A 13,802-nucleotide genomic window follows, 5' to 3' on the forward strand; every position below is an offset into this window, starting at 1 on the left:
TTTCCGAGGTTCAAACTTCTTGAAGCTTTCTGTTAAAAATTAAAAGTCTTACATTAGGCAATGTGCTGACTTTAATTATCATCAAATCTAAATCATTACGAGTTATAGTTAATAAACAATCGTTACTTACTCGTGGAGACGCCCTGGTGTCTACTTCTTTCTGGCTGTGCTTGCTAGGCCTCTCTTTTCAGGCTGTCCTTGTATTATTTAGGCCTATTGCAACAAAGTGGGAAAACTGGAATTGCTACCAGGGCGATTGTCAAAAACCGATAGGGTGTTTGCAAACAGATTTTTGGAAAGTCCCCTGTAGACAGTTTTTCCCTTGAAAATCTGAAGGTTGGAGGGTCCTTCGGGTACTTAGATAAGCAGAGGCTTGGCTGTGCAGCAGGGGACAAAGTCCTTTCTGTGAATAACAAGTGGGAGATTTCGAAATATTTGGTCAGTCATCTTCTCCTCCCCCTGTCCCCAGTGCACCTTTCCAGTACAGGAGAAGAAGCATTCTTAGCCCTTGAGTTTACCTGGTAAGCCGCATAATTACCTTGCCAGATCTTTCGAGACTAGCCCTCTTTAAGAAAGAAATCTATATATACTGTTGGTAGACTTAGGGGCTCATTTTCAAAGCACTTTAGACACACGGAGTATCTTAGGTTACTTTGAAAATGAGCCCCATAATATCTTAAGTTCTTACGTTTGGTGACCATGAAAGAGGACCACCCTTCACTCTTTTTCCACTGAGGAAATAAGGCCAGACGTATTCAAAGATTATTTGGGAAAAAAAATCCTTTTTGGGGGGATTGTAACCATGGGCGCTGAAATAATTCTTTGTCCTCCCCTCTTCAGTGGCTATGTCACCTGCTTTCTCTGATCCACATCCTACAGAAAAGCATAGGCAGAAGCAATCGTTCAAGGGCGATTGGGACCCTACAGAGATTGATCAAGTTGGGGTTTTTTTTAAGTCTATAGAGAAAGGCCTGGAGGCCTGAGCCTTGCACCCTCAAGTGAACTCCCAGACTCTCACAGCACAGTGCCTCACACTCTCTGAAGCATGAATGATGCCATGTCAGCAACACGGGGGTGGAGGGGGGGGAGGGGAAGCAAGAAGGAATAGGAGAAATAAATAAATAAATCTCTGAGCAGGGATGCTGGGTGCTCCTCCCCCTCTCTTGTTCCCTAGCCGTACCCTAGCAACACCATCTGTTGCCATGGAGAGTGTAACTCTGCCTCTTTCCTCTCTCCCCCCCCCCCCCCCCAACTCACTACCCCTTTCCCTTTGGTGTGATGGAGCTCTGGTGGCAAAAAAAAAAAAAACCCGTGATGCAGCGACACCTCATTCCAAAGCAGAGATCCTTGGCATGCTCTGAAGACAGACACCATCCGCCCTACTTGAAATGCAATCTGGAAACACAGCATGTGCCAGTTTCTAGGATGGAGTTGGGGTTGAGGAAGGGAGAAGGGGCACAGGCACAGTGTTAAAACAGCCTATTTTTTTTTGGGGGGGGGAGGAGAGAGGAAGGATATTTTTCTGGGGATTAATGAAAAAACAATTACTATATACAAAGATCTACAGGTTACGAAATTGATTGGAGGAGTGATACCCAATAGATAAATGTACATATGTTGAGTCTCCAGAGTATGCCAATTTATCTCATGCATATTTATCTAATATAATAAAACCCTAAGCGCGCATGCGCACTCTTACCTGCGTGGTTCCATTTTCCGTAAGCTGTAGGCCCCCGGCAGGCAACAGTGCGCATGCGCGCTTCGACTCCCTCATTGCCGCCGCCGTCATTGTCCCCTCCCCCCCCCCCCGTGCACCCTTTCCCGGCACACACGAACCCCCATTGACCCTCCCACTACGAGATGCACAAACCTTCCGGCTCCAGCAGCGGCCTCATCACACTAAAGACGCTGCTTTGCGGCCTTCCCATGCTCTGATTTCCTCTGCTGGCGTCTCTGATGATGTGAGGGGTAGCAGGGAAGAGGTGCTGCTGGACCGGGGGAGCACGGAAGAGGTGCTGCTGAACAGGGAAGTGGGTTGGGGGAGGGAAATACTGCTTCTGCACAGGAAAATGGAGGGGGAGGGTATGCTTCTGCTGCTACTGCACAGGGAAGTGGAGTGGGGAGGGAAATGCTGCTGGTAAGAAAAGGGGGCTGGGGCTGAAAGGGAAAAGATGGGAGAAGGGGACTGGGGGGGTAAAAAGGGGTTAGGAGCTGGGACTGAAAATAGGGGACATGTGAGGGAAGGAGGCTTTACTAGCACCCGTTAATGTAACGGGCTTAAATACTAGTTGAGGATATCCTGAAAATCCAACTGACTTGGGGAGGGGGGGGGGGTCCCCAGGACAGGTTTCGGAAGCCCTCCCTTATCTGGAGGTGGCATGAGGTCTCACCATTTCCCCTCCCTCATCTGGCCCATGCAGAAAGCTGAACTTTTCTTTAGGACTTTTGAACGGATTGTGCTTATTTACAAAATAATTATTTAAAATTAAATGAAAAAGACAAAAAAACAGAAGCCAACCACGCACAATTCCGGAAGAAAATGAAGACTCTACTCTTTGACAATTAAATTTATAAGATCGCCTTATACACCTGTTCTTTTGCTTAGTATGGATAGTGTTTTCTCCTCCTTTTTCCTTACTTCCCCTCTTTGCCCAATCTACCCTTTTCCTTCTTCAAGTCGCCTAGAGCTTCTGTGCAACTCACAAATATTAGATTATATTAATATACACTTCTCCCTCCGTATTCACTGTGATAGGGGGATTAACAGAACCGCAAATACTGAAAAACCGCAAATAACTTTTTTATGTGTTATTTGCTGTTTTCTATTAAAAACCATCATGAATATGGTGAAACCGCGAATAACACGGTGGAAGATCTGGCCTGTTTCTGAAAGAGAGGCAAAACACGGTGAGGAAAGTGCTGGGAATCAGCAAATTTTCTCTGTAAACGCTTGGAATCAGCGATTTCTCTATGTAAGCTGATGTAATTTGGGGGAGGAGCCAGCAAGCTAAAACCCCGTGAATAATCAAAACCGCGACTACGGAGGGAGAAGTGTACAACAACAAAAATACACTTTTTGCAATAATTTTTGCTGCAGATTTGAATGCCAGTTCTTCGGAAAATCTGTGTGTGGGTAAAAAGGTGACTGCTTACAATATTGTCCTCTAATGAAAAATAGAGTACATCTGAAGCAATACCAGCTTGCTAATGTAGAAATATGAAAAAATTATACTTTCCGTACACAAATCATTCACCAGGCAGAGATAAATTTCTACGTCTTTACCTACGGCTCAGTCCCTTTGAACTGTTCACGTTTTCCCATGAAGCTTACCAGCCATTGGAAGCAGGAGGAGCACATAGACCACTAAGAGGGCTATTACAAAGATTTTATTAAACATTTAGAATTAATTTTGGCAAATGTAACCTGACATGCAGAGAGCACATGGAGTTGCAGGTGAAATTACAACGTGACGACAGGCCCTTCGCAGTTGCTAGTATTCCAGATATTTTGCTTTCCTGTCCTTTGTCAATGGCTTCGGAATGGTTTACAAACAAAAGCAAAAGAAGAAAAGGGAAGGGAGTCAAGAGAACAACAAACACAGGAGAAAATAAGGCAACAATGTCTGTTATGCTTAACAAAAGAAAAATTATAAAACTAACCATACAAGGGGCCGCTGAAAAGTTCTCAGCCCAAGCAAAGAAGAGAATGATGTGGAGCCATGTCATGGCTCCACATCACTCTCTTCTTGTTTGGGCCCCTCGTATTGTGATGTCATAATGCCTCATTCCACCAATGCCTAAGAGCCAACTTCATCGATGATGTCACAATGGCTTGGTTTCCCTATACTTGGGCCCATTTACTAGATGCATTTGCCTCATTGAAATGAAAAGTGTGGAACAACTTGTAAGTTTCATGGCTCCACATCGTTCTCTTCTTGGTTGGGCTTAGAACTTGTCAGCAGCCCCTCATAGACAGAGAAGAGAGAGTAGCACATCATCCCCCAGGATCCACTATGTCTTCAAAAATTTTGAATCGTTTTAACACTTGCAATAATAAGATCATACCGGCAAATTAAAAGGAAGATAATTCTAAAGTGGTAGAGACAGTACAAAGAGAAAGGAGGAATGATGAGTAAGCTTCATCGCAGAGTCTCAGAACAGAGGCCATGTGACATCAGATCTTTATGTTTCAGCCAAGTTGGTTAATAAGAACTTTACAATGCTAGGACAAGATGACCAAATAAATACAAGGGAAGGCAAATCATAGAAACATAGAAAGGTGACGGCAGAAAAGGGCTACAGCCCATCAAGTCTGCCCACTCTACTGATCCACCCCCATTAAGTCTGAGTGCTGCTCGACCCACGTATTCTTAAAGTCGAGCACGCTTGTGGCCTTGATCACCTGCACCGGAAGTTTGTTCCAGTGATCCACCACCCTTTCTGTGAAGAAATACTTCCTGGTGTCACCACTATATTTCCCTCCTCTGAGTTTGAGCGGGTGCTCCCTTGTGACTGAGGGTCCCTTGGGAAAGAATATGTCGTTTTCCACCTCGACACGACCTGTGACGTACTTAAATGTCTCATTCGTGTCACCCCTTTCCCTGCGCTCCTCTAGAGAGTAGAGCTGCAATTTGCCCAGTCTTTCCTCGTATGAGAGACCCTTGAGTCCGGAGACCATCCTTGTGGCCATTCGCTGGACTGACTCAACTCGAAGTACATCTTTACGGTAATGTGGCCTCCAGAATTGCACACAGTACTCCAGATGAGGTCTCACCATGGTTCTGTACAGTGGCAAGAAAGCTTTCGACGCAGGTGGTAAGTCAAGACCAGCCAACAACTCCCTCCTAGATTGAGTAACTTGGCAGCTCTGAGGAACACTGGCTCCTGATCACTTTTTCAAGGAAAATCCTCTTAGTTTGCCGATGCTGTTATTCTCATCTCATGCTTAAAGAATAATGAGAATACCAGCATTGGCAAACTGAGGAGATTTTCCTCGAGAAACCTCCGGTGAAACATAGGTCTGTGTTGGAATAAAATACCCTCTGTCTTTCACGTACTTCCAAAGGAAAAAGTCACAAATAGTAATGCCCAGCGATCTCGGGGGGAGGGGTGGGGGGGGGCACTTGAAGAACGCCTGGTCATTTTGTCGTGTTGCATTGTCTGCACAAGTTGTAGCTTCTAAGGGTGCAAGTGATTGTGTAAGACCTTGCCAACCGTGCTTTTGGAGACTAGTATTTGCTGTCACCTTACTTATAAACATATTCCGCTAAGTTTTGATTTTGCAACCATTTAAAATCAAGGAGTTATCGAAAACAATATACATCACTGGAACGCCTGAGAGAACAAATAGGCCAAATCAACATGTGTGCTCACTGCTAACGCATCCATAGGATAACATGCTCACGTTAGCGTTTAGCGTGTAATTATCACGCGCCAATATTTAACATGCACTATAAAGCATAGCACACCTTACTGTAAGAAGGGGGGATCCTCTCCTCAAAACGCCATTCCCGACCTGGTGGTGTGTTTCCGACAGTAAGGCCAGCGTTAGTTTCTGCGCTGTCTTCCGGGCGTTGGCACGAATACATAATCACCCCGATTCGAATCCATTTCCATGCATTTAAATACAATTTGTGCTGATCTTCAGCGTACAGGCTTTATTTATTTACTTATTGGGATTTATTAACCGCCTTTTACGAAGAGATTCACCCAAAGCAGTGTGCTGCAAGTACAGCTCAGCATAAAACAATTTTGTTAACAGCGTAACAGTAGTGTAACAGATTAGTACACACCCTGGAGGGTTTGTACTTGTTGAACACACTGACATGTATGCAATGGCGTAGTAAGGGTGAGCGGCGCCACCCCCCGCTGCGCGTTTGCCCCCCTTCTCTTTTCTCGTACCTTTTTAACTTCTCCAGTGTGAGCAGCACGCCCACGTCGATGTCGACCCGCCTTTTGACATCACTTCCTAGGTGCGGGTCCTGGGACGGACATCAGAGAGGAAGTGATGTCAGAGAGGGATTCCTTCTTGTGTTAGAACTCTTCTCTCCTTTCAGATTGTTCGTAAATCTATGAAAATGTTGCTATTTCAACGGTATTTAGAAAATTGCATTAAGGAAAATCTGCGATCTTCTCTCTGGAATGTCAGATGAGGGTATACATTAATAAGTTCTTTTTTTCTCTAATCTAGCGATGATTTATCTTGATTGAAACATTCAAGATAATGAAGGGAATAGTCTTAGTAGATAAAGACAGGTTGTTCACCCTCTCCAAGGTAGGGAGAACGAGAGGGCACTCTCTAAAGTTGAAAGGGGATAGATTCTGTACAAATGTAAGGAAGTTCTTCTTCACCCAGAGAGTGGTAGACAACTGGAACTCTGTTCCAGAGGATGTTATAGGGGAAAACACCCTGCAGGGATTCAATATAAAGTTAGACAAGTTCCTGCTGAACCAGAACGTACACAGGTAAGGATAATCTCAGTTAGGGCACTGGTTTTTGACTTAGGGGCCGCCAAGGGAGCGGACTGCTGGGCACGATGGACCACTGGTCTGACCCGGCAGCGTTAATTCTTATGTTCTTATTGATCTTTATGTGAACCGAGTTGAGCTCCTTTTGGTGAGATGACATGGTATAGAAATCCAAGATTTAGATTAGATGTGGGCAACAACCTTGCACTGAGAAAGAGAAAAAGGTACAGGGGGAGGCAAGGGACGCATGCGTGTGGCAAGCTGAGGAGGAGGGGTGCCACAGCCTTAAGAAGACTGCACCTGGGGCGGACTGCCCCTCCACACCCCCATGACAACACCACTGCATGGGTGCAGCTCCTGTGCTAATCGCTCCCAGCGCTGGCATTAGGTTTGGCGCGTCAGGCCCAAAGTGTTGCCCTCTCCTGCTCAAAGCCGTGCTTGCGTTTTTAGCACCAGCCGCCAAGATAACGGCTCCGACGCTGACAGAATTCCTAGGATCATCCAGGCTGTTACCGTCCGCGGCCAGCGCTAAAAACGCTAGCAAGGCATTGTAAAGGAGGGGGTAGGTTTGTTTGCCTATCCTTTCCAAAGCAGGTAATAGATTTATTTAAAACATCCACTGCTGTTTTCAGTGGTGTGCCATATGATATAATAAAATCATTTGTCATCTCGTTAAAAAAAAAAAAGAACCTTCCTGCTAATAGACCTAAAACCCCAATCGTATTCCACTGCACAGCCTCTCAGCGTCCAAATGCTTGTCAAAATAGAACCTAAAATATACCTGAAGCCATGGACGATCAAATCATCCCCATGTGGTGCAGTGGTTAAAGCTTCAGCTTTAGAACTCTGGGGTTATGGGTTCAAACCCACGCTGCTCCTTGTGACCCTGGGCAAGTCACTTAATCCCCTCATTGCCCCAGGTGCATTAGATAGATTGTGAGCCCACCGGGACAGACAGGGGGAGAATGCTTTTACTACCTGAATAAATTATGTAAACTGTTCTGAGCTCCCCAGGGAGAATGGGGCAGAAAACTGAATGAATCACTAATAAATGTGTGGAAGAAGAGGGATTTGAACCCTGGCTTCCCCACGTCTAAGGTTGCTGTAATCACTAGACTGCTCTTCGGCTGGTGCTGCGTTCTTGCCATCAGCCTGACACTGCCTCCTAGATCTACCCTGCTCCGTACTGGTGACAGTGACAAAGTCAGAGGAGCTTTCGAGCACTTTAAGCATGAACATCTCCTTCAGAACGAAATAAGAGGCACCCTTGATCCGATTACATTGTGCTCCTAACTGAATCTCCAAAGAATTGACTAGTGCAGGTCCTTTCAGTCTCTCACCAAGGTCACATTAGCTGGCGTTTCACTCAGAACCTGCTTCATGCCAACGGCAGGCTTGTTAGCCCATTAAAATGTTTTGCTATTGACAGCCTGCCAGATTTTTACTGACAACCTAACTTTTTCCTTTTACAGATTTCGAGACACATGTTGTACCGTTGCTATTTTGTGCATAGCTGGACTTACTGTTCTTCCATTCCTCCCCCCAAATCCCAAGCCAGTTAGCCCAGATCACTAGAAACCCTGGCACCATTGCTGGTGGTATTTTTGGGTATTGTTGTTTCTTTTTCTTTTCTTTGTTGTTATCTGTAAATATGCAGACAGTTGGAAATCCTGGCTAGAAAATGGCACGGGGGACAAATTTTTCCCCGTCCCCGTGGTAATTCATTTTCCCGTCCTGTCCCTGCGAGTTCTTTTTCTGTCCCTGTCCCATTCCTACAACTTCTGTCCTCATCTGCACAAGCCTCAGACACTTTAAAATCAAAAGCAGCAACATTCTAGAGCTCAGATTGTGATGTCATAATGCCTCATTCCACCAATGCCTAAGCTCCGTCCTCATCTGCACAAGCCTCAAACCCTTTAAAATCCTAAGTAGCAACATTCTAGAGCTCAGATTGTGATGTCATAATGCCTCATTCCACCAATGCCTAAGCTCCGTCCTCATCTGCACAAACCTCAGACACTTTAAAATCAAAAGCAGCAACATTCTAGAGCTCAGATTGTGATGTCATAATGCCTCATTCCACCAATGCCTAAACTCCTTCCTCATCTGCACAAGCCTCGAATACTTTAAAATCATAAGTGTTTGAGGCTTGTGTAGTTAAGGCAGAGTTTACAGGATTAGGGCATGGAGAGTGACAAAACTCATGGGGATGGGATGGAGAAATTGAGTTCCTGCAGGGACGGGAATAAATTTGTCCACATGTCATTCTCTAACCCTGGCTGATGGTGGGTATAATCACCTTAGTGGGTCTGCTGGATGAAAGGATAAAAAAAACCCCACCCCAAAATAGGAGAGAGAGAAGCAAACTCTTTTTATGGCTTCATTATTAAAACCAGCAACCAGCCGAGGACACTGAATTAAAAGTGCCCATACCTCTAAAATGAAATGTATACAATAAATTAAATACAATTGAAAAAAAAAATCAACATTCCAGAAAATATACAAGGCACTGCTTATGACTTCTAAAGACCAGATAAAGCTGTACAGTATATAACAGCCATCACTGTGTTCATTCTATCAAACTGAGCTCAATATAGAGATTCACTAAGAAAATCACCCGTCATAGGAATAAAAAAAACAAACCTCCCACCAACCAATAGAAATAATACTATATGAAGTGCTTTGGCCAATGCAAATAATCAGCTCTTACATTATTAGAACCTTGGTCACTCATCGATTCCAACCAACTACAAATATACGAGGGTCATTTCATAAATAATGCACACTATTTTTTTTTTTTTTACATGTTTTTTGTTTTTGTTTTTTTTCAAGTATTTCTTTACAATCCTTCAATATAGTCTCCTTGCTTTGCAATGACCGGGAAGCTTCATTATTCCATCCAAGACTTTGGAAAAGGTCAGCCATTCTTGAATCGCATTGTTGCTATTGATGAAACGTGGGTCAGAGACTTTGAGCCAGAGCTGAAATCACAGTCCAACGAGTGGAGAGCTCCATCTTCCCCACGACCAAAAAAATTTTGATAAGTCCAATCAAAAAGTCAAACAAATGATGATTTTTGCTTATGATCATGAAGGCATCATCATCACAGACAAAGGTCCATGGGGAAGAAGTGTCACAGCAATGTATTATCGTAATTTTATGCAAAAAATGCGCAGAAAAATGCACAAAACCCGACCTCAGTTGCTCTTGGCTGGGCCACTCATTCTTCACGACAATGCTCGCCCGCACATAGGGACTGTCGTCCTTGAAAAACTACACGAATACGGCTGGGAGGTGTTACCTCCTGCTCCCTACAGTCCAGACATGAGTCCACCAGACTTCGACCTTTTTCCAAAGTGGAAACAACCTATGTGTGGACGTCGTTTTGCATCTCTGGAAGAGCTTTCTTCCGCCGGTACCCGAGCCATTCGGCAACTGAACAAAAACGGTGTCTTGGATGGAATAATGAAGCTTCCCGGACGTCGGGACTCGGTCATTGCAAAGCAGGGAGACTAATGGAAGGACTGTAAAGAAATACTTGGAAAAAACTAAAATATGTCAATTTTAAAAAATAGTGTGCATTATTTATGAAATTACCCTCGTGGAAAGGAATAGAGCAATAAAATCATCTATAACAGGGCTGCCCAAGTCCGGTCCTGGAGATCTACAGTCCGGTCAGGTTTTCAGGATATCCATAATGAGTATGCATGAGAGAGATTTGCGTACCAAGAAGGCAGTGCAGGCAAATCTCTCTCATGCATATTCATTGTGGATATCCTGCAAACCTGGCCGGACTGTAGATCTCCAGGACCGGACTTGGGCAGCCCTGATCTATAACATCAACAAAAGCTCTTTTATTCGGTCACCAGATGCGCTTTCCACGTTTGATCACTTTTAATCATCGGAAATATATGCACAGCTTAGTGTTCTAACCAGAAAAGGTGCCGAGACTCAAATACCAGGCCATTTTTCAAAGAGTGGGGTGATCACTGAAGGAATACCATATGGCTCCAGAAAAAGGAGGATAGATTGAGGCATCCGGGTTTCACTTCCTAGCATTCAATGGCAGCAAAACCCCGGATGTCTCAATCCGTCCTCGTTTTTCTGGAGCCATATAGCCACCCTACCTTCAACTAGCTGCAGAATCCATGAAAAGGCAGCACTGAGTGTGCAGAGCCCAAACTCATTTATTGATACTTGGGGACCGTTTTTATCAAAGTCATGCCCAAAATAATATAGTAGCGAAAGACAGCTATGGACAAAAAGACCTCCGCACTTAACAACCAAAACAATCGTGGAGAAAAAAGAGACCTCGGAAAAAACGTTTAACCCATTATTTTCAGTTTGTACTTGTCCTGCATTGGGGCTAGCACAGTCATTGGTCTCTAAAAATTAAAAAAAAAACTCCACAAAAATTTTCTCTTATTATCTTAAATCTTCAGTATCAATATTCCACACAAAATCATTCATTTCTGAGCAGGAAGGTATTTATTGGAGAATGACAAGGGGGCAAATTTGTCCTCGCCCCTGCAGGAAATCAATTTTTCTATCCCGTCCCCGCATGTTTTGTCGCTGCCCCTGTTCCTTCCCCTTTCCTGTAAATTCTACCTTAACCGCACAAGCCTTGAACACTTAAGATGTTAAAGTGTTTGTGCAGATGGAACTTGCAGGAATGGGGCAGGGACAGGAAACGAATTCATGGGGACAGGACGGGAAAAGGAGTTCCCATGGAGATGGGGAAAACTTTGCCCCGTGTCATTCTCTAGTGCTTATCTTCACAGTTGCCTAGGATGGCCAATCACCGGTGTATATAAATGTTCCACTGCTGATATTCAAGTCGCAACAATATTCAAACGCCACGCATAGGAAGCGGCGTCAGAGGGAGAGCTGACGGGGTCGTGAGGAGCACGTTGTTGACTGCCATGAGCAACAAGTTCATCTAGAGCAGGGATCTCAAAGTCCCTCCTTGAGGGCCGCAATCCAGTCGGGTTTTCAGGATTTCCCCAACGAATGTGCATTGAAAGCAGTGCATGCAAATAGATCTCATGCATATTCATTGGGGAAATCCTGAAAACCCAACTGGATTGCGGCGCTCAAGGAGGGACTTTGAGACCCCCTGATCTAGAGGCATGGGAGAAGGGAAAGGGGGCATGCACGGCAGGTGGAAGCGGGGAAAGAGCGGAGGGGGGGGCAGTGATGATTGGGGGGGAGGGGCACCACCACCCCCAGGCATCTTTCACCCTCGCTGCGCCACTGTTGGTATGGATTATTGACAATGAAGATTTAAGAACATAACAGAAAATTTTTGTGAAGTTTTTTTTTTAGAGCCCAATGACTGCACTAGCCCCAATGCAGGACATATATGTAGTGAAAATAATGGATAAAACGTTTTTTCTGAGGTCTCTTTTTTCTCCACAATTGTTTTGGTTATTAAGTGCAGAGGTCTTTTTGTCATAGCTGTCTTTCACTACTATATTATTTTTGGTATGACTGTGTTAATTATAATGGTAGTATTATCTAAGTTAGATTATGGTAACTTACTGCCTCTTCTATCAAACTGCGTTAGCAGTTTGTAGCGCGGCGAATCCACGCTGAATGGCCCACGCTGCTCCCGACGCTCGTAGAGTTCCTACGAGCGCTGGGAGCAGCGTGGGCCATTCAGCGCGGCTCTCTGCGCTAAAAACTGTTTATGCATGTATAGGAATAGGACAACTGAAGTGCCTACAAACAGTGCAAAATGCTGCAATTCGATTGGTAGGCCACGCATATATTCGTGGTCATGTGACACCTTTGTATCTGAAATTCCATTGGTGGCCAATGGAATGTAGGATCCAATGTAAAGATTTTGATGTTAGCCCATAGGGCATTATTTGAGTTGCAACCGTGGTATCTTACTAACTTACCCCCTCTTTTACGAAACTGCGATAGCAATTTCTAGCGCGGGGAGCCGCTCATAGGAACGCGGCAAGCGTCGGAAGCAGCACCGGCCATTCAGCGCGGCTCCCCGCGTTAGAAACTGCTATCGCAGTTTCGTAAAATGAGGTCTTAGTATTATTCTATGCGCTGAGGCGTTTATTACGACCTTAAAAGCACATTTCTTTCCACTGGCTTTTTTTTAAATTGAAGGAATGAGTCTGGGACTGCAGTTTTTATCTTGCTCCTTTTAAAATACATTTTTAGTTCCTATTAATTCAATTTATTTTTGATAATTTGATTGTCATAGAAGATCACGTATTTAGAAGAAAAAAAAAAACCCCAAATACCAGTTTTCTCTTTTGAATGGAGTTCTTTTCACATTGTTTTGAATTATACATATTGTAAAACCGCTTGGATCCTCTTTGGCTATATTAGCTGTATATAAAGTTTTTAATAGACATAAACTAAACTAAACTAAGCCTTAGGTTTATATACCGCATCTTCTCCACTGAAGTGGAGCTCGACACGGTTTACAGAGTTTAAAAAATATGGGAAGAGAGAAGAGAAGGAGTTTACAAAGCATAAAAAGAGGGGATGTAATCAGGAGAAGAGATTATTATATGCTAGAGAAAAGCCAGGTTTTCAGTTGTTTTCGGAATAGTTGGAGGGAGTCCAGGTTCCGCAGCGGGACAGTGAAGTCGTTCCAGAGGCCGGTGATTTTGGAGAGGAGGGATCTACCCAGTTTACCTGCGTGGAGGATGCCATGTAGAGAGGGGAAGGATAGTTTATGTCTGTGGGCAGATCTTTTTATCAAGCAATGGAAAATGTGCCGGTACCCAGTAAACCCCCTACCCCTTCAAAAAAAAGTCCTGATTATGACCTATTTTGACTTAGTCGTGGCTTTAAGTTACCTTTGGTTGCTCATGAGACTGACTATTTTTTTTTTTTTTCAAAAAGGGTTAAAAAATAATCTAACCCCTCCCCCTTCCCCCAAAGAAGGAAACAAGCCAGTTCAAGCCATCCCATGTCCATGCTGCTATACCTGCTACTACCATCTTCTCAGAGCGGCCGGGCAGCGCCTCCTCCCTGGTGGGCAGCACAGTTTTGCTGGGCATGTCTGCGGAAAAGAGCTGTCCTGATGGAGGGCAAAGTCTGAGGAGGGGGTCGAGTTCTTTCTTCCACGTGAATGGAGGCTGCAAGTCTGTTTATATACAGATGGAATCTGGGGACGGCCCATGGGAAGTACGTATGATAAGCTGAAGTGGGGGGTGGAATACAGCCTGTTTTAAAAACATACAACCTCAGCGAAGTTGAAAGTATGTTTTGTTTTGTTTTTCAGAACAGTACAATGAATAAATAGATAGAAGGAAGTATGCATAGGAGCCTGCAAGAAATTCATTGTCATGTTGAAGGAGAAC

General features: G+C 44.3%; 1 protein-coding gene across 1 annotated transcript in view; it reads right to left on the minus strand.

Moving 5' to 3' along the window:
* The window catches only part of LOC117366175 (peptide methionine sulfoxide reductase MsrA-like), an 87,140-nt gene extending 73,561 nt beyond the window's left edge, over positions 1-13,579 (minus strand). The window contains exon 1 of the mRNA XM_033957351.1: positions 13,427-13,579. Coding sequence (XP_033813242.1) covers positions 13,427-13,499 — 73 coding nt within the window. The 5' untranslated portion in view covers positions 13,500-13,579. The remainder of the gene's footprint in view (positions 1-13,426) is intronic.
* Positions 13,580-13,802: the final 223 nt, after the last annotated feature.

Source organism: Geotrypetes seraphini, chromosome 8, assembly GCF_902459505.1.
Source record: "Geotrypetes seraphini chromosome 8, aGeoSer1.1, whole genome shotgun sequence".
NCBI classification, from domain to species: domain Eukaryota; kingdom Metazoa; phylum Chordata; class Amphibia; order Gymnophiona; family Dermophiidae; genus Geotrypetes; species Geotrypetes seraphini.